Below are 27,471 nucleotides of genomic sequence, written 5' to 3' on the forward strand. Positions count from 1 at the left end.
AAACTGTTCATGTTAATCCTGGGTTTGCATGGTAACTTCAAATTACCTCAGGATACACTACATGGAGCATCCTCGATAAACTCCAGGGTATATTACGTTAACCTTCATGTAACACTTTCAAGAGTTAAATGTAAGAATTTCCCTTCCATACCCATTTCTTTTTGAAACGGAATCTCTTGAATTCCAGTAGTGTCGACGTTCTCAAATGGAACCTGCCACAGGGAAGTATAGACTTAAACATCATTACAAAATGTGCTTTCCATCCAATGTCATTTGGGTATTCAAAACAAACGCACGTGTGACGGAAACGGAATAGAGTGGTGAAAACCGATAGCGCATGACGACTGGTGAAATGTAACACAACATATGATTGGCTAGACTTACTGGGTAGCCAATCATTTAGCACCTTACTATTCCATTGATCGTGGAAGGGTTAGAAAGAGACACGTTTGTCAACAACACCACTTTCGTAATTTGATGTAATTGAATCTTTTCCGAGCGTCACAGTACTCTGTGCAAAGATATTCTGTCTACCATAAGCCATGGAGGGAAGATATAACATGCGCAGTCCAGGTTTGTTAATTTTCGATCGCAGCTAAACCACCTCGGCTTTTACATTTGGGGCCCGACAAGTACTAATGTTAAAGTGACGGGCACCTGTCGTGTTCGTTCTGATATCAGCCAGCTCCGATTTTGTAGTATTCATACAGATGCCTGCGTATTGTCACTTTGTTGGGTTGTTTTGACCAAACAAGTTTATTGCAGAATGGCTAATATCGGAAAATGATAAAAATTTAATGTGTCGTGTGTGCGCGCGCGCGTTTGTGCGTGTGTAACTGTCAAGCAGCATGACGATAGGCAGTCATTAGGACACCACCTATAAGTAGATCTTTTATTTAATCTCCGTATGTCCTTATCTGAACTGGCAGTTGATACTTTAGTATGCATCAACTGATTTGCATTTACAACTAGCAGTGGTCTGCATCAAATTGAAAATGTGAAATGCCCTCCATCCCAGGCAGAGTTTTTGTATCCTGATCTCGTTTCGAGGATGTAAAGACAAAAACTTAATTTTTTTATCTTTAATATCATTTAAAGTTTAAAGGTTTTATTTTACTAACCTTGAGTGATAAAGGATATATTCATCTATTTCACACAAAAATATCAATTTTTTCCTACAAAAATAGTGTTGATGACATCGTATCGGCGAAACTGTTGCTCACCACATGCGGGGATTTTGTATGAGCCATACTTTTGGCTCCGCCCTCTGAGGGAGCGTTGTGATCACATGGCTTCCTGTTTATATACTGCCTGTCACTAGCAGAAAACTGATCTTGCTGAATTTTCGCTTGCTATTTTTAGTTCTATAGGCAGTTGATTTAATAACAATCTCGGAAAATAATATTAACGTTTGTTTTACTTTTTATATAACTTAACTTCCGGTTCCATTGTCAATAAAACTTCTATGACAGCGACTGGGCATCCAGCCCTACCGATGGAACTGCTAGTGCACTCAATCGGCGCACATACTCACCTGATATAGTGCGAGCAATGCAATCGTCAGGGTATATTGATCAGGTTGAAATCACCCATATACTAAGAGACCATGGCCAATGAGCAGAGCATCGCAGAAATCAGAGAGCAAAAATTCCTTTAATGTTTGTATCAAATGGCGACTATTAGTGAATACAAGTCTCCTTTTATAAAGTTTGCAGTTTAATGCTGGTGATATACACTTTTAATCAAGCATTTGTGGTAGCATTATGCAACCTGGCATGTTATGGGAATAAATTCAACCTTTCTGTGACGTATAATGTTGTATGTTGTGGTGATAGGACTTGACATTTAGTCTGATCCTTGATTGTCCTTGGATAGATTTATTCTCCCTGTTCACACTGAATCACAGGTAGCTTTGTGCCTCAACACAAAATCATAACAGCAGACAAACAGAATTTCATAAATCTAACTGTCTACCATATCAGTATCTGGTTACATGTATATGAATATAATTATATGGCGTATTTCAAATACGTTCAGTCACTCCCAAAAAATATTTGGCACAATGTGTGAAGCCCACTTCTGGTGTCCCCCACCAGAATATTGCTAAAAGCAGCCTAAAACTAAACTCACTAACCCAACCATTCTTTTTGTGGTCCTCACATCTCACCTCCATAACAACATGAACAAGGCTGATTGTACTGACACAAGTACTCCTGGTCACTGGTCCACACAACTTGTAGCTCTCATTAGTCTGTCTCACAGTCCCTGAACCACATTATTTTCCCTACTGCCAAGCCCTCTCTGCAGTGCTAAAGCCCTAAATAAAGCAAGTCTAGATTTCCTCAGGTTCTGAATCTCTGGTCTCCCTAGGGCCCATTTTGAATTTAAATGGGCTTGTTTGTTACCATCAAAATTATATATATTCAGAGACTAAGCATTAGTCTAAGCTCTCATCTGTTCTCCACTGTACGCTTGTCCTGATAATTTACAGCTAGTTTCTGGAGGAGTTATTCATGGATATCACCTGCATCTGACCCAGCTGGGGCAGGTCCCATCCATTGCCCAAGCTTGTTTATTGCACCAGTTTCAAAATTTCAGCAGGGCTCCAGATAAGGGCCGTATAGGTAATAATACGGATAAAAAAATGCGCGATACTGGTAGGAAATAATTTAGAAAACATAGCAGATACGCACCACAGCAATGGTGTACGGTCTTAGAATCATTTACAGACATATTTATCTGAAAAAAAGTATTTTTATTGTTTTTTTACCTGTTTACACAAGAGTAGCAATGTTGTTGTGCATATATGATCTGAAACACAAGATCACATACTCCATTAAATTCCATTCAAGTGCTTAAAATGTACTCTTAAGTTTTCCAGTACTCCTATATTTAAAAATAGGAAGTACGTACTCCTGATGTTGAAAAATTATCTGGAGGCCTGTTTCAGCATATCAGGGTTACTATATTATTGTATGAAAAAGATACCAGATGGTGAAATAAGGCGTGTGGTGGAGGAGACAAAGTAGATATAGGTAAGCTCGGTCGATATTGTTTTACTCAGGTCAATAAAACCAATATCGACCTCTACAACAGTCTATAGTCAGTTTGACTCAAAAGTGGACGATGAATTGCAATCTAACTTTCGAAAACTAATAAACATATAATACTCAATGAAAAGCTGATCATAATCAAAACATCAGACCAACTCTGTGATTTGTTTACAGAATTTATGTCCTAAAATTAAAAAAGTTGTTTAACAAACTATCATTAAAATTTTGACACAGTTCACTATTTGTTACGAGGGAGGAGTGCAGTGAAAGGGACAGCCAGGTGTTCGAGAAGCACGTGCACAAGTGCCCACAAAGTTATTGATTCATTAACCTGTGCTGTGCCGTCTCTATCCTTTCTCGCACCACTGGGTGTCCCTTTCTCTGCACTCCTCCCTCGTAACAAACAGTGAACTGTGTCAATACTTTAATGATAGTTTCTTAAACAACTTATTTGGTGGAGTCCGGAATATTTTCAAATATAAGAAAACTGTTAGGTATTAGTAAATGATAAACATGTGTACTATTTATATTTATGTGGCAATTTTGTACAATGATAACATTTGCAATTCATCGGTGTGTTTCTGACTCAAATGGACTGTATAATTGTGTTATTATATAAAGAAAAGAAACAGGTTTTAACATAAACTTTTAATGCACACACTGTGTCATCTCCGGGATACAGCTATCAGTACTTAACATATCTTCACAATCAAAATAATTCATTAAATGTACCATAAACAACATCAAAGACAATTTTTCTAAGTGGTTTGTATATTTTTGTGAAAGACCTGCCTTTTGTGCTAAGCATCATGCATCATGAAACCAAACCCGGTTGTGTCCAAGGGGAACCGCATGATATAAATTTCCATTTTCCATTTCTGAATTTTGTTGCTGGAAAAGTTTTGGACAATCTTTATTCAAGCGACTAATGTACTTGATGAAAGTCCTCACTGGACATCAGGGATCGTCTGTAAGATATAGACCAAATAAATAAAAATAATGATAAAAGTGATCATACATATATTTCATTCGAACTCGGGACATAATTTTAGCTAACAATTTGATAGCAAGAGTTGCCTCCCTTTCCCTCAAGTGTCTTTGGATGCCATGTCGATAAGACATTAATAGTTACTTGCTTGTAGTGTTCTCCTTTCTCTGACCTGGCTTCCAATTAAAATTTTGCCAGTGATGAATCAAGTTCATCTTCGCTAAAGTTCTCAAAATCAGCTGATTTACCCCTTTGTTGTAGATATTCTCTGAAAACCTTCACAGGAGTGTTAGTTGGCCTTTTAGTATTCTTTGAATCAATATTTTCCAAGATCTCCTTCTGTTTGTCATCTGTAATATCAGCTAAGCAGCTGATTTCTATTCTGGCAGCTGAATCCATTGCTGAGCGGCTAAAAATAAGCTGGCGTCGCGAGGAAATGACATCAAACCGAGTGATCTGATTAAGCTGAAAAGCAGGCTAAGCCCCTTAAGTAAGGGATTCCCTGTCTATTTTTAGTAACTCAAGTCAATATAGTGTTTTGTAGGCGTGACGAGTATTTTGACCAATCGTGATACAGGAAAAATACTACCTATGTAATAACACATATTATATCTAGATAGCAGTGTTGATACATCCAGAAAATCTGGAATGTTGTGAAAGTCTTCATGGTGAAATGTTGTTGACCTTTATCCATATGTCTGGAGGGTGGCTTTAGTCTAATGTCTGTTTGGTCAATCACAAGTCCATGTAATTGTATATTATGGAGAAACTGCATGGTGATCTTATCTTAAAAGTCTGATGTGCAAGGTTTGATTGTCACTAGGAAGCCAAGTTGTGTTCCTCTATGGCCTCAATTCGTTATAGATGTTACACCCACTCTGTCTTCAAACGTTTTGCTGACTTGGTTGACGCATGTCATCATACCCCAATTGCGTAGATAGATGCTCGTGCTGTGGATCACCAGAGGCCCAGATAAGCTGCGTATCCGGGTAAAATATGCATAGAAAATTTTCATTTACGCATTGAAAAATAATTGTTGCGTACCAATTATGCATTTAAAATGTTAGATACGCAAAACGTTTAAAACAAATGCGTACAGAATATATTTATAAAAATCGCTTGCGTAATGAAAAAGATATCGATTGCTATGAGCAAGTTGTACTGTTAGTATAGGACTAGTGTCGTACTGTCAGTATAGGATGAGTGATTTTTTATGAAATCATTTCCATTATATTTAAGTTGGTTTTGATTAGGTATGACATAAGGCAGAACATACCAGCTTAGTAAACTTACTCAATGACATAATACTTAGGTTAGTAAAATGACTGAAATCGCACATATTTTGAAAGCAGTGGGTAGCGGAAAATGAAATGCCTACTCAACATTCATAATACCCACTCCAAAAAATACAGTGGGTACAGTACCCACATGAGCTAAATCTAGATCTGGGCTCTCGATCACTGGATTGTCTGGTCAGACTTCGATTATTACAGACCGCCATATAGCTTGAATATTGCTGAGTGCGGCATGAAACTAAACTCACTCACTCACTTAAAAAGATTTGTTAATCATGCTTCCTGCCTGTGTATACTGACATGATTCCGGCCCGTGTATACAGACATGATCCTGATGTTTGTTTCATTCTGTCTCCCGGCCCGTGTATACAGACATGATCCGATGTTTGTTTCAGCCGTGAAGCGGCTAATGAAGGAGGCACAGGAGCTGAGAGAACCGACAGAACAGTACTTTGCTCAGCCTCTTGATGTAAGCAGATTCAGAGATCATGCTCACACCCTTGATGTTACTATGGTTACAGTGAAAAGTATTGTAGGTGTTTGCATGACGGTTTACAAATATCCAGAGTTTACTCAATATGAGTATTTGTAGTTAACTAATCACAGACTCATCAACCACTATTCAGTCCAGAACTTAAGAAGGTTCTTCCAGAACTTGTAGATGTAAGTTCCTCAGTACACATGTTAACAATTGTGCTTTGTTACAAGATATGATTATTTTTCCTTATCCTGACTCATGCTTAATTGCTTGTCTTCTTCTTCTTGCGTACTATAGTGGAACACTTGAATCCCCTTTTGAAGCTCCTTTAAAAAAAGTGGACGTAAAATCACTCACCCCAGTTGTCTCCCTTGAAACCATCTTTTGGCGCGAAAGTTGGTCACATAATCGGCCATGCTTGTCACTCTCTCCTTCTTCGCCCTAGTGGACGGTTGTGAGAGCGCCTGGGTCCCCTATACGGCATATATCCTTTGAATTTTAGGCTTTTATACTAAATTAGGCTGTATAAGGGCTTTAGCAAGGATTTACCAGCAATATGGTTTGAAATTTATTCTAAATTTGTCCGTTTTTCACATTGTTGACAACATGTCTCAACTTGTTTACATTTCATGAAGACTTGCATTTCTTGCAGGTTTCGGTTGTCAGCTGCTGATCCGCATTTATTATGTCCTAACTGCACTTCTATATGTTCTTCCAGCCTCCGCTGTAAACTTTGTCAGCATTTATCTCAAATTGAATTTTCTAATTATTTTTATTCTATTCATAGACGTGCCAAGGACAAGTTGAGGCAGCAATTGCAAGTCATGTCTCAACAGGGTGAATGCGTTAATAACCGTGGGTTGTTGTTTGTCGGGGTACATCATTCCAGTGAGCTGCCGGTGATGTCTTCAGAGCAGAGGAATGAGGGTTCCGGCCTTAGGGAAAGATCGTCATCGACTCAACAATCCTCGTCGCAGTCCAAGTAGACCAGGACGTCGTCTGCTGTGAAGACTAAGCCGTCTTCAGACAAGTCTACAGTCAAGTCGTCAGTGGGGGCAGCGAAGAAGTCGAGGTCCTTCGCCGCAGATATCAACCCATCGGATGAAGCAGACGTTTACGATGAGCCGCCGATCCTCATCCCTGAAGTACCGGTGAGGAAGAAGACGAGATCTTCTTCTACACTGGCGTCTGCAACTATATCAACGCAATCAGGCGTCCTATCTCGCAGACTGCAAATACCAGAGGACAGGCAGTCCTTAGATGACACCTCAGCACTGTCAGATCTTGGCGTCATCTGTACAACAACAACAGTTATCAAGCGCCAGACCTTCAACCCGGGCATCTTTATGCAGCAGTTTACCCGCAGATGATGGACCTGATGGAGCGTAGGTTACGCTCAAGAGAAGACTGCAGAGAAGCAGACAAGTCTGCAAGGAGGACGAACATAGTCTACACCTCGCCGGGATGAAGGAAGCAACCGAAGAATACGTTAGAGTGAAGGGCGGCTCATGAAGACAGCAACTCTCGTGGCGGCACTTTCGTGAAGGCATTAGCAGAAGAACCACTGGTGAAGACACTCATGGAAACAACAACCCGAGACAGCACCTGCGAAGGCATTCCGCGAAGGAAGCAAGCAATTATGAAGAGACTCCTGCAATAGACAAGGAGCATTCACGAAGGCATCTCAGATCATCTTCATCCTCGGTTCAGACAATCACCAGAGGTCTACAGCGTACACGCAGAAGAGATTATACACCTTCCGCGAGGCATACAGCTCATAGAGACAGGTCACCGTCGCACAGATCCTGGGGAAGGTCTTCATGGTCGTGCATGCCGCGCAGATACAGATCACCTAGCACATCTCCAATAAGGCACTTTCGCGAGTGCCTTCGCATGCCAAACTTACACATAGATCTCCACCTAGAGATCAGGACCAATGTAGCGATCTTCTGAGCGAGGCGCATCGAAACCGGAAGATGATGGAGGAGTCATCTTCTCCGATACAGAGATCAAATCCTGGATGGCTAATGGTCTGGAGCTTGCATCACCATCTAAAGAGAATAATGAAGCATACACTTACATGATGTCTAACGACAATTTTGACACGCTAACGCTGCCACCCATAGAACCTGTATTGGACGTCCCAGACAACCTCAGCTCAGCCTTCAAGAAGGCAACGAAGTATCAGAGTCAAAGCATTCCACCTTTTAATGCCAAGAAATTTTCACTACATCACATGGAACCGTTCATGAAGACCCGAGAAGTAGATGAAAACTATAAACTCATCAATGACGCTTGCATCAGGACTTATAAAGTGGAAGACAAGAAGCTAGCGCAACTAGACACAACCACTAGACGTACCTTCTTTGGTTTAGCCAGGTCAAGAGCCATCAACGAAACCCTAATTGCAAAGTTTGCAAACTCAACATCTGAAGAAGATCGGATGACCTGCTCAGCTTTACTGACCCAAAGGAAAGACCAACAGTTCATGTCAGAACATCTAGCGTCTACATCGGCTGGATTAACACTGCTACGAAGACAAGGTCTACTATCATCTTGTAAATGGAGTGAGAAGTTCACAAAACCACTATTCAGAGCTCCATGGGCAGCAACGAATATCTTGGCAGAGGAAATTGAGGATGTGGCTAAAGAAGTTACGAAGGAGTCCAGAGAAGTCCATCGATACACTGGCCAGCGTTTTCAGACAGACATCACAGCGCTACTCTGGCAAATCTAAATTTGCAGGAATTCAGAGAGCTAGAGACAAGAACTATGGCAACTCTACAATAACTTTGTGTATTCAACACAATCGGTTATTTTAAGGCGCTTCATTGAGACTGATGACTACAGGCTACAAGTATCAACGTTAAGCAAGTATGGAACTTCAGCTGATCATCTGTATAAAATGACGACTGCATTATCTTCAGTGAAGAAGAGAAAAATCACAACAGCCAGGGAAACAGTCTACCTACATTGGTATTACGCGGCGAAATCTTTCGCGCGTTTTCCACTCAGCCTGCTATACATGTGTTCACTCGTGTATTCCGGGAAGTTACGGACAAGGCCGAGTGTTGATGAGAGAAATCAACGACTGCACAAGATTTTACAAGGATCTTTTTCCTGCAACACCAGTGACGTCACATCGCGGGAATCTGAGATGAATCAAATGCTGCAATCTTATTGGTCCATGAGAGACAACGCCCAGTGCAGAAGTCAGGCACAGCTCACGTGTCAGGAAGTTATCTACAATCGTAAACAACTTTTCAACATGGGAGGAAGGCTCCATTTACAGTCCAGTTAGCAGGGTACAGCGTGATTTGACCGTCTTCACGGGTCATAAGGACCTTCCCTGCAGTTTGAAGATTGGTAATCTGACGAATTGCAGCAACATACGTTTGACGATTTCTGCTCGAGACAGCCATCTAGAGACGACGAATTATGCATAATCACTGCATTTGTGGCGATTCTGATGACAAGTCCTTTTAACATATTATGGGAAGATTGAAGAAATAAACTTCAAGTCATGTTGCCAGAATCGGACATGTTGCTTCGCTGCCATTACGGACATGGCAAGGGTACCTACAACGTAGGATATGAGCAGATTTTTGGGAAGATGTTCATCTCACCGCAGAATCGCATTGTCGTCTCAAAGAATAGTTGGGTCTAGATACAAGCCATGGTATCTCAAGCACTACTCTCTCTGTTACCACTACGAAGTTGACAGAGCCTACTCAGTTTTCTCACGTCAGCACAAGACATGACTCGCAGAGGAGGTCTACAATTGCGCACACTACAAGTGTTTGTGAACGCCCATGTCAACCGTCTGGTCTCCATAGGACTACCAGACGGATTGAAACCATATCTTCTATGGTGGACTAGGAAGCGTTAATACCGAAGGTATTACAGGGAATCAAGGTGACAAACAAGTTACAACTGATTTTGGTCACGCCCTATTGGCCAGCGAGTTGCGGTTTCCCAACCTTATACAAGATCTAGGAAAGCCAATCCTACAACTTCCAAGTAGCTAAATCTACTGATTCATCCACACACCAAGCAAGCACACTGAAATCCAACAATGTTTCAGCTACACGCATGGGGCGTATCACGACTTGCTTGAAGAAAAGAGGATATTCCACCAGAGCGGCCAAAGCAGTAACTTTAGCCTTACGTGAGATCAACCCGTAGCTTGTATGATGACAAGTGGCAAAGTTTTGAGAAATATGCGGAATAAAGGCTTCACTGCGATCGAAGCAACACATCCTCAAGTGGGCGGAATATCTTTGTCATCTTAGAGACTGACAAAGCGATTAAAGGGATCTACACTCTCTACATACCTAGCGGCCTTGAGCACAGTTATCACGATGGAATCATGTCTAAAACTGATCAAAGTACCAGAGATACTGGCACTACTTCGGCTCATTCAAGTTGGAAGACCAACAAAGGAAATTCAAAAGCCGGCTTGGGATCTCAATGTGGTTTTACAGCATCTTACCAGTGAAGATTATGAACCACTAGAAAGGACATCATATGAGAAATTAACTCATAAAACCCTGTTCTTCGTAGCCCTAGCAACAGCGGCAAGGATGTCAGAAATTCATGCTCTAGACTTCGGAAGAACAATATTTGACACGCATCATGACACAGTGCATCTGGGACTAAGATGGGATTTTTTAGCAAACAATCAACTGCCCGGTCAACCAGACAGACAATTCCATATCCCAGCACTTTCGTCGATATTAGGACCACAGGATACGCAAGATCGATCCTTATGTCCAGTCAGAGCATTGAAAATATATCTACAGAGGTCTAAATTGAGGAGACGAAAATTCAAGCGCCTTTTCATCCCTCTATCCACGGAGACATCTACAGAAGTCTCACGTACAACTATATCAATATGGATGAAAGCCGTCATATTGAAAGCCTATAAAGCAGCAGGACATGATCCTCCACGAGCCTCCAATCCTCATGAAGTCAGAGCACTGGCATCCACGCTAACTCTGCATGGAAACTGCTCCATCTCAACAATAATGGAGGGCTGCTTTTGGAGATCGAAGACGGTGTTTGCCAACCACTACCTCAGACACATGGCTACAGAGGACTTCTCCGGCATCCACCAGTTTGGGCCCCTTGTTGTAGCACAACAACTGGCGGTACCTCAAAGACTAAATCTCACCCCTTTGTCACGTGACTTGTAAAAGCCAAACACTCAACAGAGTTACGGTTTTAAAGTCCATGTGCACGTCTAGGACAGGCTAGCATGAGTGATGGACCCTGTACTTGTAAGGACTTACTTGTACACGAAGTAGGGTCACTTCTCCACTTGATGCAAGCATGAAGAGATGGAGTTGCATAAATCCACACAGAATGTCAGGAGAAGATTTCCAGGATAAATCTGACAAGTTGTGGTCCCCCCCACTCATCAGAGAAAGCTGGAAGAAAGGACAAATACCATTAGAAGTTCCCAAGGGGGTATAAGGACGTAAATCAGCAGAGAATCCAGAGTGGCTTGACCCACCACCGTTTCCATCAGATTCTACAAGCAATTAAGCATGAGTCAGGATAAGGCAAAAATATGTAATTTTCTGATTAAAATTGATATTTTATACTTATCCTGACTCATGAGGTTAGCCCTCCAAAACCTCCCCTCATGGCAATCTGGATTTCCCTGCAAATCCAAGTGTCGGGCTCGAACATACGGAGAGAGTGACAAGCATGGCCGATCATGTGACCAACTTTTGCGCCAAAAGATGGGGGAAAGGGAGACAACTGGGGTGAGTGATTTTACGTCCACTTTTTTTAAGGGAGCTTCAAAAGGGGATTCAAGTGTTCCACTATAGTTCGCAAGAAGAAGAAGACAAGCAATTAAGCATGAGTCAGGATAAGTATAAAATATCAATTTTAAGCAGAAAATAACATTATCTTTATAAATATGACATGTTCTATGAGTAAACATTTGTTGTTTTAATTTATTTCATTTATTTGTCACCTTTATTTAATGAAAACTCTTCTGAACAGTAATAATCCACCAAAACACTTGTACCGAATGGATTCAGTCTTATGCTTCATAAGATGCATACATTATGTTTTAGGACAATCTGTTTGAATGGCATTTTACCATCCGTGGACCCTCTGACTCGGAGTTTGAAAGTGGCATATTCCATGGGCGCATCATCCTGCCCCCCGAGTACCCCATGAAGCCCCCCCAGCATCATGATGCTCACAGTCAGTCCTCTTGCTTGCTGTGCTTCTGTTTCAATTTGCTAGAATGTTCTTTGCCGATTCAATTTTAGCTTAGAGTCAACATTTTTCATTACAACATCTCCTCTGAAATTACAATACCTATGGGACCTGAAACCTTCTTTGAATTATCCCAGCGATGGTGTCTCTGAAATATGCGCCCAGAATTCTAATCCATTTAGAAAACTGGCCATGTCAGAAGCTATGTTGTTAATATCAGTTTCAGCATTTTACTTGACAATTTCTGTATATATATCTCTGGTATGAGTATGTAGCAGGTATACTGCAAACAGTTTCCATTTTTGGGGCATAGTTTAATTACTACTTACCGTGGCTTTCACATACCTGTGTTTTCCAGTTTAACTGCCTTTTTCAACATCTCCTCTGACACTACAAGACCCTTGGGACATGTGCCATGAAACTTGATGTGAAATATCTTAACTATGGTGTCTCTTACAATGCTCAGAATTGGAAAACCATATGTTACACCCTCTCACCCACTAGTCTGCCACATTTTTCCACAGGTTATCTGCACACATTGGGAATAAGTGGCAAAAAGTAGGTTTTTTTGCATTTGGTTAGGGCAGCATTTCTATTTTTTGTGTTTCTCATCGTGCGACGTACCGCCTCGTCATAAAAGATTTTCTATCTAAAATTGTTTAATCAGTCGCTGCCACAAGTCCAAAGAAATTGAGAAATTGTAATAAGAATTACAATAAATGAGAATCAAGAACATTATTCGGATAGTTTTGTCTTTATTAAATTTTCTTTTTTTTTTTTTTTTCCCCCCATGTTCAGAATTTGGTGGCTACGTAAAACACATAAAAAATGATGCCCTTACCATGGGTACAAAGCTTTAAGGAAATGGTTACGGTAATATTAGGAGAGGTTGGTGGTAGATGGTTTCACTGCCCCGGACAACAGGCAAAACAAGTCCAAACAGACACAAACTGTCAAGCCAGCTTTTTGTACAGTAGGTATCATGATATCCTTGTTTTGCAGCCGAATGGCAGATTTGAAATCTTGAAGAAGATCTGTCTAAGTATATCGGGCCATCACCCAGAATCCTGGCAGCCATCCTGGTCCAGTAAGTACCCTGAATTTCCTAGTCAGAGTAGTGTGATGGTCATGGTCCAGGAAGTAGTCTGCAGGTCCTAATCCAGGAAGTAGGCTGAAGGTCCTTATCCAGGAAGTAGACTGAAGGTCCTAATCCAGTAAATTGGCTGCAGGTCCTTATCCAACAATTAGGCTGAACATCCAGATCCAGGAAGTAATCTGAAGCTCCTGATCCAGGAAGTAGTCTGAAGGTCCTTATCCAGCAATTAGGCTGAAGATCCTGATCCAGGAAGTAGTCTGAAGGTTCTGATCCAGTAAGTAGGTTGAAGGTCCTGATCCAGGAAGTAGGCTGAAGGTTCTGATCCAGTAAGTAGGCTGAAGGTTCTGATCCAGGAAGTAGGCTGAAGGTCCTGATCCAGGAAGTAGGCTGAAGGTCCTGATCCAGGAAGTAGGCTGAAGGTCCTGATCCAGGAAGTAGTCTGAAGGTCCTGATCCAGGAAGTAGGCTGAAGGTCCTGATCTAGGAAGTAGGCTGAAGGTTCTGATCCAGGAAGTAGGCTGAAGATCCTGATCCAGGAAGTAGGCTGAAGATCCTGATCCAGGAAGTAGACTGAAGGTCCTGATCCAGGAAGTAGTCTGAAGCTCCTGATCCAGGAAGTAGGCTGAAGATCCTGATCCAGGAAGTAGGCTGAAGGTCCTGATCCAGGAAGTAGTCACAGAAGGTTCTGATCCAGTAAGTAGGCTGAAGGTTCTGATCCAGGAAGTAGGCTGAAGCTCCTGATCCAGGAAGTAGTCTGAAGGTCCTGATCCAGGAAGTAGGCTGAAGGTCCTGATCCAGGAAGTAGGCTGAAGGTCCTGATCCAGGAAGTAGTCTGAAGGTCCTGATCCAGGAAGAAGTCTGAAGGTCCTGATCCAGGAAGTAGGCTGAAGATCCAGATCCAGGAAGTAGGCTGAAGGTCCTGATCCAGGAAGTAGTCTGAAGGTCCTGATCCAGGAAGTAGTCTGAAGGTCCTGATCCAGGAAGTAGGCTGAAGGTCCTGATCCAGGAAGTAGTCTGAAGGTCCTGATCCAGGAAGTAGGCTGAAGGTTCATCCAGGAAGTAGGCTGAATATCCTGATCCAGGAAGTAGGCTGAAGATCCTGATCCAGGAAGTAGTCTGAAGGTCCTGATCCAGGAAGTAGTCTGAAGGTCCTTATCCAGCAATTAGGCTAAAAGGTCCTGATCCAGGAAGTAGTCTGAAGGTCCTTATCCAGCAATTAGGCTGAAGATCCTGATCCAGGAAGTAGTCTGAAGGTCCTGATCCAGTAAGTAGGTTGAAGGTCCTGATCCAGGAAGTAGGCTGAAGGTTCTGATCCAGTAAGTAGGCTGAAGGTTCTGATCCAGGAAGTAGGCTGAAGGTCCTGATCCAGGAAGTAGGCTGAAGGTCCTGATCCAGGAAGTAGTCTGAAGGTCCTGATCCAGGAAGTAGTCTGAAGGTCCTGATCCAGGAAGTAGGCTGAAGGTCCTGATCTAGGAAGTAGGCTGAAGGTTCTGATCCAGGAAGTAGGCTGAAGATCCTGATCCAGGAAGTAGGCTGAAGATCCTGATCCAGGAAGTAGACTGAAGGTCCTGATCCAGGAAGTAGTCTGAAGCTCCTGATCCAGGAAGTAGGCTGAAGATCCTGATCCAGGAAGTAGGCTGAAGCTCCTGATCCAGGAAGTAGTCTGAAGGTTCTGATCCAGTAAGTAGGCTGAAGGTCCTGATCCAGGAAGTAGGCTGAAGCTCCTGATCCAGGAAGTAGTCTGAAGGTCCTGATCCAGGAAGTAGGCTGAAGGTCCTGATCCAGGAAGTAGGCTGAAGGTCCTGATCCAGGAAGTAGTCTGAAGGTCCTGATCCAGGAAGAAGTGAAGGTCCTGATCCAGGAAGTAGGCTGAAGATCCTGATCCAGGAAGTAGACTGAAGGTCCTGATCCAGGAAGTAGTCTGAAGGTCCTGATCCAGGAAGTAGTCTGAAGGTCCTGATCCAGGAAGTAGGCTGAAGGTCCTGATCCAGGAAGTAGTCTGAAGGTCCTGATCCAGGAAGTAGGCTGAAGGTTCTGATCCAGGAAGTAGGCTGAATATCCTGATCCAGGAAGTAGGCTGAAGATCCTGATCCAGGAAGTAGTCTGAAGGTCCTGATCCAGGAAGTAGTCTGAAGGTCCTTATCCAGCAATTAGGCTAAAGGTCCTGATCCAGGAAGTAGGCTAAAGGTCCTGATCCAGGAAGTAGGCTGAAGGTCCTGATCCAGGAAGTAGTCTGAAGGTCCTGATCCAGGAAGTAGGCTGAAGGTCCTGATCCAGGAAGTAGGCTGAAGGTCCTGATCCAGGAAGTAGTCTGAAGGTTCTGATTCAGGAAGTAGGCTGAAGATCCTGATCCAGGAAGTAGGCTGAAGATCCTGATCCAGGAAGTAGACTGAAGGTCCTGATCCAGGAAGTAGTCTGAAGGTTCTGATTCAGGAAGTAGGCTGAAGATCCTGATCCAGGAAGTAGGCTGAAGATCCTGATCCAGGAAGTAGACTGAAGGTCCTGATCCAGGAAGTAGGCTGAAGGTCCTGATCCAGGAAGTAGGCTGAAGGTCCTGATCCAGGAAGTAGTCTGAAGGTCCTGATCCAGGAAGTAGTCTGAAGGTCCTGATCCAGGAAGTAGGCTGAAGATCCTGATCCAGGAAGTAGACTGAAGGTCCTGATCCAGGAAGTAGTCTGAAGGTCCTGATCCAGGAAGTAGTCTGAAGGTCCTGATCCAGGAAGTAGGCTGAAGGTCCTGATCCAGGAAGTAGTCTGAAGGTCCTGATCCAGGAAGTAGTCTGAAGGTCCTGATCCAGGAAGTAGGCTGAAGGTTCTGATCCAGGAAGTAGGCTGAAGATCCTGATCCAGGAAGTAGGCTGAAGATCCTGATCCAGGAAGTAGTCTGAAGGTCCTGATCCAGGAAGTAGTCTGAAGGTCCTTATCCAGCAATTAGGCTAAAGGTCCTGATCCAGGAAGTAGGCTAAAGGTCCTGATCCAGGAAGTAGGCTGAAGGTCCTGATCCAGGAAGTAGTCTGAAGGTCCTGATCCAGGAAGTAGGCTGAAGGTCCTGATCCAGGAAGTAGGCTGAAGGTCCTGATCCAGGAAGTAGTCTGAAGGTTCTGATTCAGGAAGTAGGCTGAAGATCCTGATCCAGGAAGTAGGCTGAAGATCCTGATCCAGGAAGTAGACTGAAGGTCCTGATCCAGGAAGTAGTCTGAAGGTCCTGATCCAGGAAGTAGGCTCCAGGAAGATCCTGATCCAGGAAGTAGACTGAAGGTCCTGATCCAGGAAGTATTCTGAAGGTCCTGATCCAGGAAGTAGTCTGAAGGTCCTTATCCAGCAATTAGGCTAAAGGTCCTGATCCAGGAAGTAGGCTAAAGGTCCTGATCCAGGAAGTAGGCTGAAGCTCCTGATCCAGGAAGTGGGCTGTAGGTCCTGATCCAGTAAGTAGTCTAAAAGGTCCTGGTAGTAGTAGTATAAAAAGAAGACTAATCTTACCCACAATCTGCAGTTTAGGGTTACTTCCCTTTGCCTATAACTCATATTCCTGTAATCAAAAGGTTTTTCAAGTCTGTAATTCATCTGTTAAAAGGTTATGACCAGGTGGGGATGGTCTATCGCCATGATATTGATAATGAAATACAAACAGTGGAGATAGTTGAATCAGACAGGTGAATTGCTTTGTCTCTCTCCACCAGGATGACCCTTGTACAGCTATTGAATGTTAAATTGTGCACGTTTCCCATGTTTCCCACAGTTCGGACTGCATTGTTAGCTATCATCGGGTTTATGCCCACCCATGGTGGAGGTGCAATTGGATCACTGGACTATAGTGCTGAAGAAAGAAAGATTTTATCAAAGAAGTAAGTGTAAGGATATGTGGCTCTACCAAGTAGGATAACATTTGCGCATCACACATGTGACTGGGCTTAAGTCTGTACATGGACAAATTTTGTCAAAGTGGAAAGTGTATTTGTATTTCTGTGCTGCAGCTAAGTGGGAAAACATTCTCATCACGCTAATGGCTGGGCTCTATTCTGTAGATGCTCTCACCCTTCAGCCACCGACTGCTACCAGGCTTATGCTTAGTGTTGCCAACTTGACCAAACATAGAGACAGAAATAAATAGTTTGTAATATCATGGGATAATGGATAGAAATGTGGTAATCGTGACACGGGAAAAGTATTTACCCAGTGATCATCAAATAGTATGTTGCCATGCAGTACCCATTGATCAGATCACTGTCTTAATCAGGATTTATAGTTTTCTTTTGAACAATGTGCCAACAGGTCACAGGACTTCAAATGTACAACGTGTGGTAGTGTGAACAACACCCTCAAGCCAGTCACAGAAGCATCGGAGAAAACAAAACAGGAGGCAAAGGAATTGGCATCCCAGATTAACTTCCAGGTAGTCATGCTTGACTGATGAATTGGGGTATTGTATCTATCAACTGTATTGAAGAGGTCGAGGGGGCAGTGTTTCATTGAAGTTACTTGTGGTTATTATTCCCTGTTATCAATAGTTGATAATTTGCATGTACTGAACTAGTGTTAATGTATTGTAATTGATTTCGGGGCAGTAGCCTAGTGGTTAAAGCGTTTGCTCGTCACGCCAAAGACCCTGCTTTGATTCCCCACCTGGGTACAATGTGTGAAGCCCATTTCTGGTGTCCCCCGCCGTGATATAGCTGGAATATGGTTAAAATTGAACTCGCTCACTCACTGTAATTGATTTCAAACAAACTCTTTATTTTTCCTTATCCTGACTCATGATTATTTGCTTTCTCATCCTCTCTTCCGATCGGTCAAGTGGAAACTTGAATCCTTTCAATTCCCTTGAAGCGAACGTACAATCACTCACCCTTCATTACCTCCCTTGGTTTCCCGCCAAAACCCGGCACGTGACCTCCCATGCCTTTGGTCCTCACTCTCTCCTCTATCGCCCTAGCGGACGGTTGGGCGGTCACTTCAGGGTCCTTTCGCGGCCTATAACTTAAAAAGTTTTGGAATTATAACACAAATTCTGCCGTGGATGTGTTTATTAATATATTATTCATCATATTATTAACAGAATTTGTACATTTCATGTCAAATTAATTCACGTTTTACTCCGTTTTCAGACGACTGTTTGTTTACATTTTGCAAGTGTAAACAGTGATCCATCACGTCTCTACGCTTGAATTACACCCTGGGTGTTCTTCTTGGCTGGTTTACGGGTTGAATATGTCTTGATGTTGATTATTGTGTATAATCATATGTGTATTTATTGAATTTAATTTTTTCACATGTGATTGCGAATTTGATTCTAATATTACACAACCTGTTGGTACAGTTAACCAGACTGCGTGAGAAGGTGATACAGTCGTGAGAATTGTGAGTTGCTGTGACTACGGGTTGAGCTGTACTGATATACGATGTCATCCCAGTCGAAGTCTGTGATGTCACCCGTACGGGAGAAGGTATCTCCACACACTGTAAGTAAAAGGAAGTCCCCTCCAGCAGAGAAGGCATCACAACATAAGAGGATCGAGACGACTGCTTCAGGGAAGCAGACATCATCATCCAGTTGTCGCTACCTACGTCTATGCAGCGTCTATCAACAGATATTGATGTGCCTGGCGCTGAAGCAGATGGTTCCAGCTTCGGCAGTCCTCCAGTGTTGCAGCCGGAGATTTTCCTTTCAGTGTCGCAGAGATCTTCCAGTCCTGAGATACTGTCAGCGCAGATTAGAAGCATGACATCGCCGATGTCATCGTTGCGGTCTACCGAGAGCAGTGATGCAGTTAGACTATCGAAAGTTACTCACTTTCACGCAAGCAGTCTATTGAAGCTGTTGCAGAACCAGAGACAGCAAAAGTCAGGCGGGAACCAGTTAGCGTCTGCTAACGCTAACCCGTCTCTGAGGCCGACAGACGGGGACAGTTGCAGTAATCCCGCAGCAGCATCCAATGGTCAACGCTGAAGACTTTGCTGATACAATCACCCGTAGGGTGATGCAGGCGATGGAGATGAGGCTAGACCGGGAGAAGAAGCAGACGGCTCTTGAGAGCAGCGTTGCAGTAGACGAGATGATGGTAGACCGGTCCTTTACTACGTCGTCAGCAGTCAACGTAGACATCTCACATCACGGCCTGGCAGATGAAGTACAGCATACTGAAGAAGATGATGCCATCTTCACTGAAGCTGAGGTACTGGCGTGGGTGGCTGATGGTCTCCCGTTATCGTCCCTGTCTAGAGACGCTAATCCTGATGAGACGTACTGTATGAAGGATGATGACTACGAATCAATTACTATCCCGCCAATGAAGCCCATTGCCCAGGTATCAGAGAAGGCTTCGAAGACACAGGGGCAACATATTCCGCAGTTTAACCCTAGACGATTCCGACATCACAACATGAGTCAGTTCGACAAGGTGCCAGAAGTTGATGAAGATTTATATCTGGTCACTGACTCGAAGTCTCGCAGTTACAAGGTAGATGATAAGAGACTGGCGCAACTTGATACGACAACCCGTAGAGCCTTTTACGGGTTAGCAAGATCTAGGTTCAAGAATCCTAAGACGGAAGAAGAAAAGATGATCAAGTCTACCTTAGTGGTCCAGCGCAAAGATCAGTAGTTTATCTCCGATCACTTGGCTTCTACATCGGCGGGCATCACCCTTCTACGTCGACAAGGGTTGCTGAGTTCCAGTACGTGGCCAGATGTCGACACCAAACCTTTACTAAGGAAGCATTGGGCAGTGCCTACCCTGTTTGACGGCGGCATCCGGCAGTTGTCACGTGAAGTATCTCAAGACTCAAAAGACTTGATGTTGATCAAGTCCGTACAGACGATGAACACCATGGTGCGTCAATGAACTCAGCGTAGTCAACTAAGATCCCGTTTCTCTGGTATTCAGAGAGCCAAAGAGAAGAAGTTCTCGACTTCATGTGGCGGCAACTCGGGGTCTTTTCGTCGTCCCAGTAATGTCAGAAGTTACTCAGGCCGAGGAAGGATCTCCGGCGGTGGCAGAAGATCCCGTTACTGAAGAGAAGGTCGCTTCCACCCCCAGCCGTTCCGGTACAACCGTCATCCGTGGGTGGACGTCTGGGCCTATACTGGGAAAATTGGAGAGTACTACAGGACGATTACGTCACAGAAGTCTTACGAGAGGGCTACAGCATCCAGTTGCAGTCGACACCACCATTGACAGATCAACCGTTGGTCTTCAAGTTCCCTCAACTACAGCGAGACAAGCTCACCCGAAGCTATCGAGATGTTGGTGGTAAAAGATGCTGTAGAGGTAGTCGATCAACGCAGACTGACGCCTGGGTATAACTCTCCAATTTTCCTAGTACCAAAGAAGAACTCCCAAGAGAAGTTCCGTCTAATCTTCTATATGAAGAGCTTCAACAAGAATTACCTGTTGAAACCAGAGAAGTTCAAGATGTCACATCTACCTCAGCTGAGACATCTTATCTGACCCAACGACTTCATGGCCAGCATAGATCTGCAAGATGCCTATCTACATATACCAATACATCCAGAATCACGGAAATACCTGTGATTCCTGTTCGAAGATCGTCATTACCAATTGAAGGTACTGCCGTTTGGAATTTCGTCCGCCCCCGTGGTCATTTACGCGAATAACCAAACCGATTGTCGCTTATCTCCATCAGAGGGGCTTACGAAGTGCTTTCTACCTAGACGACGGCATCCAGGCACATCAAGATGCAGATCAACTCAAACTACAACTGCAGTTTACGATCACCCAATTGACACAGTTGGGCTGACTGGTGAATCATCAGAAGTCGGAGTTGGAACCGACCCAAGATCTACAATTCTTAGGCATCAGATTCCTGACGTCAGAAAATCGCATCCTGGTGCCAGACGACCGATGGCAGAGCATCCAGTTGTGCATACCAGACGCTCTCAACAATCCACTAGACTTGAGAACGTGGCAGCGAATCTTGGGTCTATTGACGTCGGCACAGGCTCTCACCCGCAGAGGAAGATTACAACTTAGTCCGCTACAAAGGTTCCTGATAGCGCATCTAGACGATGTCCAGATGTTTTCCATCCCACAACATCTAAAGCAAGCCTTGCTTTGGTGGACAATAAAGTCGAATGTTTGCGGTGGAACCTATTTGAGAGAGCCAAATTACAACAGACATCTCTACGTGGATGCGTCCCTCCAAGGTTGGGGGCACATCTCAACGACAAGGTTATGGCAGGGCGGTGGTCACAAACAGAGAAGGATCTGCACATCAATCAGCTAGAACTGAAAGCAGTAATAGTACTACATTGGGCGGCGCAATTAAAGAATCAGGTACTGATGATACACACAGACAACTCCGCGGTGGCATTTTACATAAATTTGCAAGGGTCCACAAGATCAGTGCCGCTGCTTCAACTGATGTTCCAGCTATTCGACATCGCAGACAAAATCAACCTGAAGATGAGGGCTTGCCACATCCCAGGGGCAAAGAACATCTTAGCAGACGCTCTATCCAGACCAGTACGGCCATCTCCCACAGAGTGGAAGTTACATCCGGAGGTGTTCCAGTGGATAATAGCCCAACTAGGCTGTCCTCACATAGATCTGTTTGCAACGCGCTTCAACAATCAGGTGACAACATTTGTCTCGCCAGTGCCAGACCCGCTGGCATGGGCTGTCGACGCCTTAGCCATATCATGGGAAGGGATGAAGGCTTACGCCTTCCCTCCACCGATCCTGTTACCACAAGTACTTCGCAAGATCAGCCGAACGAGGGTCCTACAACTGACTTTGGTAGCGCCTTACTGGCCAGCAAGACTATGGTTCCCAGACCTCATAGATCTTCACGGCGAACCTGTACTACGACTCCCAGACTGGCCGAATCTACTTGTCCATCCTCACACCAAGCAGCGACACGACACCCCAAAAGCGTTCCAGCTACACTTATGGAACATATCACATACTGCTTGAAGAGTCGAGGATACTCCACTAGAGCAGCCAAGGCAGTAACCTTAGCTCTACGTAGATCTACACGTAATCTATATGATGACAAGTGGAGAAGTTTTGAACAGTATGCTGCTCAACATAAGTTCACGGCCAGAAGAGCGACTAATCCACAAGTAGCAGATTATTTGTGTCATTTGAGGTCCACTAGACATCTGAAGGGTTCCACATTGTCTACTTATCTGGCGGCAATCAGTTCGGTCATCACCATGAAGACGGGTGAAATTGACCAAAGTGCCTGAACTTGTAGCCCTGCTGAGATCATTCAAGTTAGAAGATCAACAACAGAAATTCAGGGCACCAGCTTGGGACCTCAATATAGTACTACAGCACCTCATAAGTGAGGTATATGAGCCGCTGACACAGACAACATTTGAGTTATTAACTCAAAAGACGATATTCCTCCTCGCCTTGGCTACTGCAGCTCGGATGTCTGAGATACACGCCCTTGACTTCAGCCGTACGAGATTCGACACGGGAAGAAAGGAAGCAGTCCATCTAGGCCTTAGATGGGACTTTATAGCCAAGAACCAGCTACCGGGACAACCGGATCGTCAATTCTACGTTCCAGCATTATCAACTATCTAGCATTATCCACAGGACACTCAAGATCTATCATTATGTCCGGTCAGAGCGCTGAAAATCTACTTGCAGAAATCTGCACGAGAAGGAGGAAGTTCAAGCGTTTATTTATCCCGCTACCACCCGCTACGACGGTAGAAGTCTCCCGTACTACGGTCTCCTTTTGGATCAGAGCGGTGATCTTAAGGGCCTACAAAGCAGCAGGATTAGAACCTCCAAGAGCATCTAACCCACATGAAGTAAGAGCATTGGCCTCGACACTCGCCCTACATGGAAATTGCTCAATATCATCTATAATGGAAGGCTGCTTTTGGAAGTCAGACACTGTCTTCGCTAACCACTACCTGAGAGACATCTCCACGGAAGATGTATCTGGTATACATCAATTCGGCCCTCTAGTCGTAGCGCAGCAACTCACTATGCCGGCCAGACGATGAAGAATCTCACCCTTGTCACGCAGACTCGTTGACGCCAGGCAACTGTTCCATTGCCACCGGCTAAGAGTCCATATTCCCCCTGTTTTACGAGATAAGACAGCGCATGAGTGATACATAGACTCAGTTATGGTAATGTTCTTGCCTTAACAGATGGGTTGCGATACCAGTTTCGGTAATGTTCTTACCGTAAACATATTGGATCGTTGCAGAATATCTAGACAACACAACGTCTAGTATACTAAATCCACAAAACTTAAGAAGTTTACTTCTAATACGAATGTATAAGAAGGTGGTCCCCCAATTAACATCAAGATAATATTGAAGTTAGCAGCAGATGAAGAAAATTCCCAGGGGGTAAATCGAGCGAACGCTGACGGGAATACAATCATGCAGGGAATCCCGTAGGTGGCTGACCCACCGCCTATCCGTCGGATTTAGAAAGCAAATAATCATGAGTCAGGATAAGGAAACATATGTAATTTTTATGATAAAATTAATATTTTATACTTATCCTGACTCATGAGATGATGCCCTCCCAACCGTCCCCTCTCACCACACGGGTTTCCCTGTAGACCTGAGTGGGGCATATTTCGGAGAGAGTGAGGACCAAAGGCATGGGAGGTCACGTGCCGGGTTTTGGCGGGAAACCAAGGGAGGTAATGAAGGGTGAATGATTGTATGTTCGCTTTAAGGGAATTGAAAGGATTCAAGTTTCCACTTGACCGTTCGGAAGAGAGGATGAGAAATCAAATAATCATGAGTCAGGATAAGTATAAAATATTAATTTTATCATAAAATTACATATTTTGATAAGTCACAGGATTTTTTTCCAAAATGATGTAAAATTCTAGCTTTGTCATCAGTTTTAATTCATGGAAAAATCTTGTTTTCTTGAGTTTTCAGTAAAGATGTACCTTCATTGCAAGTACTTTAATGTAAACATTTGTGAAGGCATTTGTTTCATAGAATATATTCTATTTTGTTTCCATTAGACATTATTACATAATCATATATTTTGTGTTTAAGGGTGAGAAAGAAAAGAAAGAACCCAGCTCTTCACCAACCAATGAGAGTGGAGCTTCATCTGGACCTACCAATGAAAGCACAGCTTCCCCAGATGGTGCCTCTGCAACCTCGCCTTCACCCCCTTCCCCTCCCAACTTTCCGTGGCCAATGCCTCCTGGTATGACTCCTTTTCATGGTAGCCCTGGCAACCAATCACTCCAGCAGTTCCCCTTCCCACCACCCCCTTTCATGGTTCCACCAGCATGGCAAAACCACACTAGCAATGCTGCCAGTCAAATTCCTCGATTTCCACCTTATTTCATGCATCCATCATTTTTCCAACCCCCTTCAACAATGAAAAGTAATTCTCAGATGCCTCACATGGCCCACATGCCTCCGTGGTTCCCTCGGCCACCCATGGGCCAGACGAGCACCACAGCATCAAGCAGCAGACCGGTAATGTCAGAAAAGCAGAGGCCTTCAGAATCTTCAACTGACTCAACAAAGACAACCACAGTGCAGTCTCCAGCACCCAGCACGTCCCTGTCAGCTCCAACCCAGTCACCTTCCACCACACCGACCTCCAGCCAGTCAAGTCCCAGCCCTGTATCATCATCTCAGTCAACAGCAGGAGCGGTGCAGACATCCACACAATCAGCACCCACTGTAAGCTTAACAGAGGGTGTGCGACAGCGGCAGGCAACAAGGCCACAGACTACTGTCACGCAGACAACAGCCCCTCGTCCTGCCCCTGTCTTCAATGAAGGTCAAGGTCAGCCTAATGCAGGAGGAATCGTGTCTGCGGCACTGATTCTGGTGGTGGGCCTGACAATACTGCTACTACTGATCCGGCGTCTCTACACCATGAATGTGTCCATGTGATGTTACTGCTGCTAGGACATGAAACTGTTAATGTTAACAGCTTCAGCCATTGTGTTGATGATCTTGAAAACAATTGTCAGGATGAAGCAAGAAGAGTCTGACTTGGTTGTGACAAATTGTAGAGGTTGCTCATACACTAAGAACTGGGTGAAATGGTTGACTTTCTTCACACACAAATGTTACATTTGGAAGCCACAAGCCAACAGACTAGCTTTAGTTTATAAAGCTGCAGCCTGTAAAATATTTCAAATGGACATATGGAAGTGGTGATGTAAAAGTGTGAGTTGATTTACTCATGATCCACTTGATGGAATATGATGGTACATCTTCACTATTGGGAGAGTATTTTCTCTATGTGAACAGACAGCACTACTGAGTCTAGTGTTTCCTGCTTTTGTTTGTTGATTTAGATTGTTTTGTTATTTATTTGAAGGTTATTGTTTGCACAATATCATATGAAATGTAAACCTCAGCATTCTTGTATCTGGAAAGAAGAAAGTCATTTGGGCACTAAACTTTTGCAAACTAATTGCAGGCAAGCAACCTATATTTCCAGGTGGGAAAGGTACTACCAATTTATGAGACAATCCTTTTCTCAGAGTGTAAATATAATGCTCTCTTGTGTGTGTATGACTACTGTACATTAGTCCTAGAAGCTAGCCTGTTCTACTTTGGGTTTTTGAAGCTCTTTGTGTAGAAGAGTCTCTCGGCTCATGTTGTAGAAATATGATACCCCAGGTACATCTAGTAGCAAGTATTAAATGTACCAGTACAAAATACAAAATACCTTTTTGATGTTTCAGTATATATTGTGAATGAAATTAATTGACTTAAAATGCATGACAGAAACATACAAATGTTCTTGTAGTTCCAACTGCCTGAGCTGGGTATACATTATTCTTGTGATGACTACTATATGTGAGAGATGGGGTGTCATGGTTCGGAGAGCAATGTGAATTTGTACCGGTGCTTCTACACTACAGCAATAGTTTGTGTTGGGATGGTTGTATGCAGGGCTTGTTGAACAGGTGTCCTGGTAGTGCCAGTACAGATTCCCTACAGGTGTATGTATGTGGGGGTGGGTGGGAGTGAAGGTGCCTTGGAGATATCCTCCTATTCAGGAAGGATGAGTAATGAGAAGGGGGATGAAGTCAGTGTTGGCTGGAGGTTGGTTACTAAACAGGACATGGTGTGATAATTATGAGATTGTTTGGCTAACAAATCTGTGTTGTTCAATGAATAAGCCTTTCAAAAACAGTTGTTAGAATGTCTATGTTTAAACAGAATACTTATAACAACTTATACAGGTAACATACTTGGGTGACATCAATATAGATAAAGACCATCGGGGTCACATGAAATGAGGAAAATGACAATGGAATTTGGAAGGTGATATCGATCAGAAATGTGTTCAATCATTGTTTTAGATGTTGATCAGAATGAATTCAGGAAAGTATTGCAGTATGTTGAACTAATCCGGCATCTTCATGGTACCGTTCTAGCAATAATATCTTTGGGAAAACAAACATGGAAATCCATGGCCTACAGATAATTAGTTGGATTGTTGTGTCATAATATGCATTATATGACTTCTGTGATATAATCGGTAGGACTGGGGCTTATGTTGTATATAGAATTGTACTTGAAATTATGCTTCTTTGTGTCGGCATAAATATATTTAATATGAATTCTGATAATGTCATTATGTGTTTCAAATGGTGTAAAACATTGGAAGAAATAGATATGGATGACTCTTTGATGTTTTGTTTTATTTACCTCCCCATTTCAGAATTTAGGATCAGTATGTATGTCAGTAGGATGTTAGAAGGAGCACTAATGGACAAGTAGCAGGGAATCGTTGTAGTCTTTGCAGAAAGTACCATTTGAATTCTGTTTAAGAAAATATTATGAACTGCCTATGGCATTGATATGTGGAGATCCAAGCAAGTGTCCGAATGCATCCCATGATATGGTCGAAATTGTCCTGAATACATTCAGGTATGTTTGACATGTTTTCAACAAGTGCTACATGTTGGCACAAATGAGGTGATTACACCTTGGAAGTAAGTTGTTTGTTTGTACTGGATAGGTTCGCCTTTTGTAGGAAGATGCGGTAGCACAGCAGAAAACTACATACAATGGGATCTGATTACTGTTAAGCTGGCTTGTCTACTCAATTTCTGACCAGGAAACATTCGTGATACAAGATTGCATCGTTTGGTTCCAAGGGGCGATACTCCAACTTATTGGTTAGATAGGACACCCCACACATTCCAAGGGGCGATACTCCAACTTATTGGTTAGATAGGACACCCCACACATTCCAAGGGGCGATACTCCAACTTATTGGTTAGATAGGACACCCCACACATTCCAAGGGGCGATACTCCAACTTATTGGTTAGATAGGACACCCCACACATTCCAAGGGGCGATACTCCAACTTATTGGTTAG

At 43.4% G+C, this 27,471-nt stretch overlaps 2 protein-coding genes and 1 long non-coding RNA gene across 6 annotated transcripts in view; 2 read left to right on the forward strand and 1 right to left on the reverse strand.

Annotated features, from left to right (window-relative positions):
- LOC124274131 (5-methylcytosine rRNA methyltransferase NSUN4-like) overlaps positions 1 to 331 on the reverse strand; it is a 28,774-nt gene extending 28,443 nt beyond the window's left edge. The window contains exon 1 of the mRNA XM_046709454.1: positions 152 to 331. The gene's annotated coding sequence lies outside the window, so the exon portion shown is untranslated. The remainder of the gene's footprint in view (positions 1 to 151) is intronic.
- A 100-nt stretch (positions 332 to 431) lies between these two features.
- LOC124274133 (ubiquitin-conjugating enzyme E2 J1-like) lies at positions 432 to 26,771 on the forward strand. Of its 2 annotated transcripts, none has more exons than XM_046709455.1 (7): positions 432 to 573; positions 5,732 to 5,805; positions 11,904 to 12,036; positions 13,054 to 13,138; positions 16,885 to 16,990; positions 17,418 to 17,538; positions 24,157 to 26,771. In XM_046709455.1, the coding sequence occupies exons 3-7, from the start codon at positions 12,025 to 12,027 to the stop codon at positions 25,015 to 25,017; spliced, it is 1,185 nt and encodes a 394-aa protein (XP_046565411.1). In that variant the 5' UTR covers positions 432 to 573; positions 5,732 to 5,805; positions 11,904 to 12,024; the 3' UTR covers positions 25,018 to 26,771. The 2 variants fall into 2 exon arrangements, with proteins under 2 accessions (XP_046565411.1, XP_046565412.1); XM_046709456.1 differs by having other exon boundaries at positions 11,904 to 12,019; positions 13,029 to 13,138.
- LOC124274134 lies at positions 13,145 to 14,913 on the forward strand. Of its 3 annotated transcripts, XR_006897867.1 has the most exons (4): positions 13,145 to 13,280; positions 13,333 to 13,566; positions 13,829 to 13,958; positions 14,269 to 14,913. It is a non-coding gene; the product is annotated as an uncharacterized LOC124274134 (long non-coding RNA). The 3 variants fall into 3 exon arrangements; XR_006897866.1 differs by lacking the exon at positions 13,145 to 13,280 and having other exon boundaries at positions 13,287 to 13,566; XR_006897868.1 differs by lacking the exon at positions 13,145 to 13,280 and having other exon boundaries at positions 13,287 to 13,514; positions 13,855 to 13,932.
- Positions 26,772 to 27,471: the final 700 nt, after the last annotated feature.

Source organism: Haliotis rubra, unplaced genomic scaffold (assembly GCF_003918875.1).
Source record: "Haliotis rubra isolate DU_JTF1 unplaced genomic scaffold, ASM391887v1 Scf188, whole genome shotgun sequence".
NCBI classification, from domain to species: domain Eukaryota; kingdom Metazoa; phylum Mollusca; class Gastropoda; order Lepetellida; family Haliotidae; genus Haliotis; species Haliotis rubra.

What these genes read in the sequence shown, in the direction of transcription:
- LOC124274133 (XM_046709456.1), top strand. Translation starts at nt 543, where the DNA reads ATGGAGGGAAGATATAACATGCGCAGTCCAG. An exon ending in ATATAACATGCGCAGTCCAG is followed by an intron (nt 574 to 5,731) that starts GTTTGTTAATTT and finishes TGTTTGTTTCAG; the next exon opens with CCGTGAAGCGGCTAATGAAG. An exon ending in CATCCCAGATTAACTTCCAG is followed by an intron (nt 17,539 to 24,156) that starts GTAGTCATGCTT and finishes TTTGTGTTTAAG; the next exon opens with GGTGAGAAAGAAAAGAAAGA.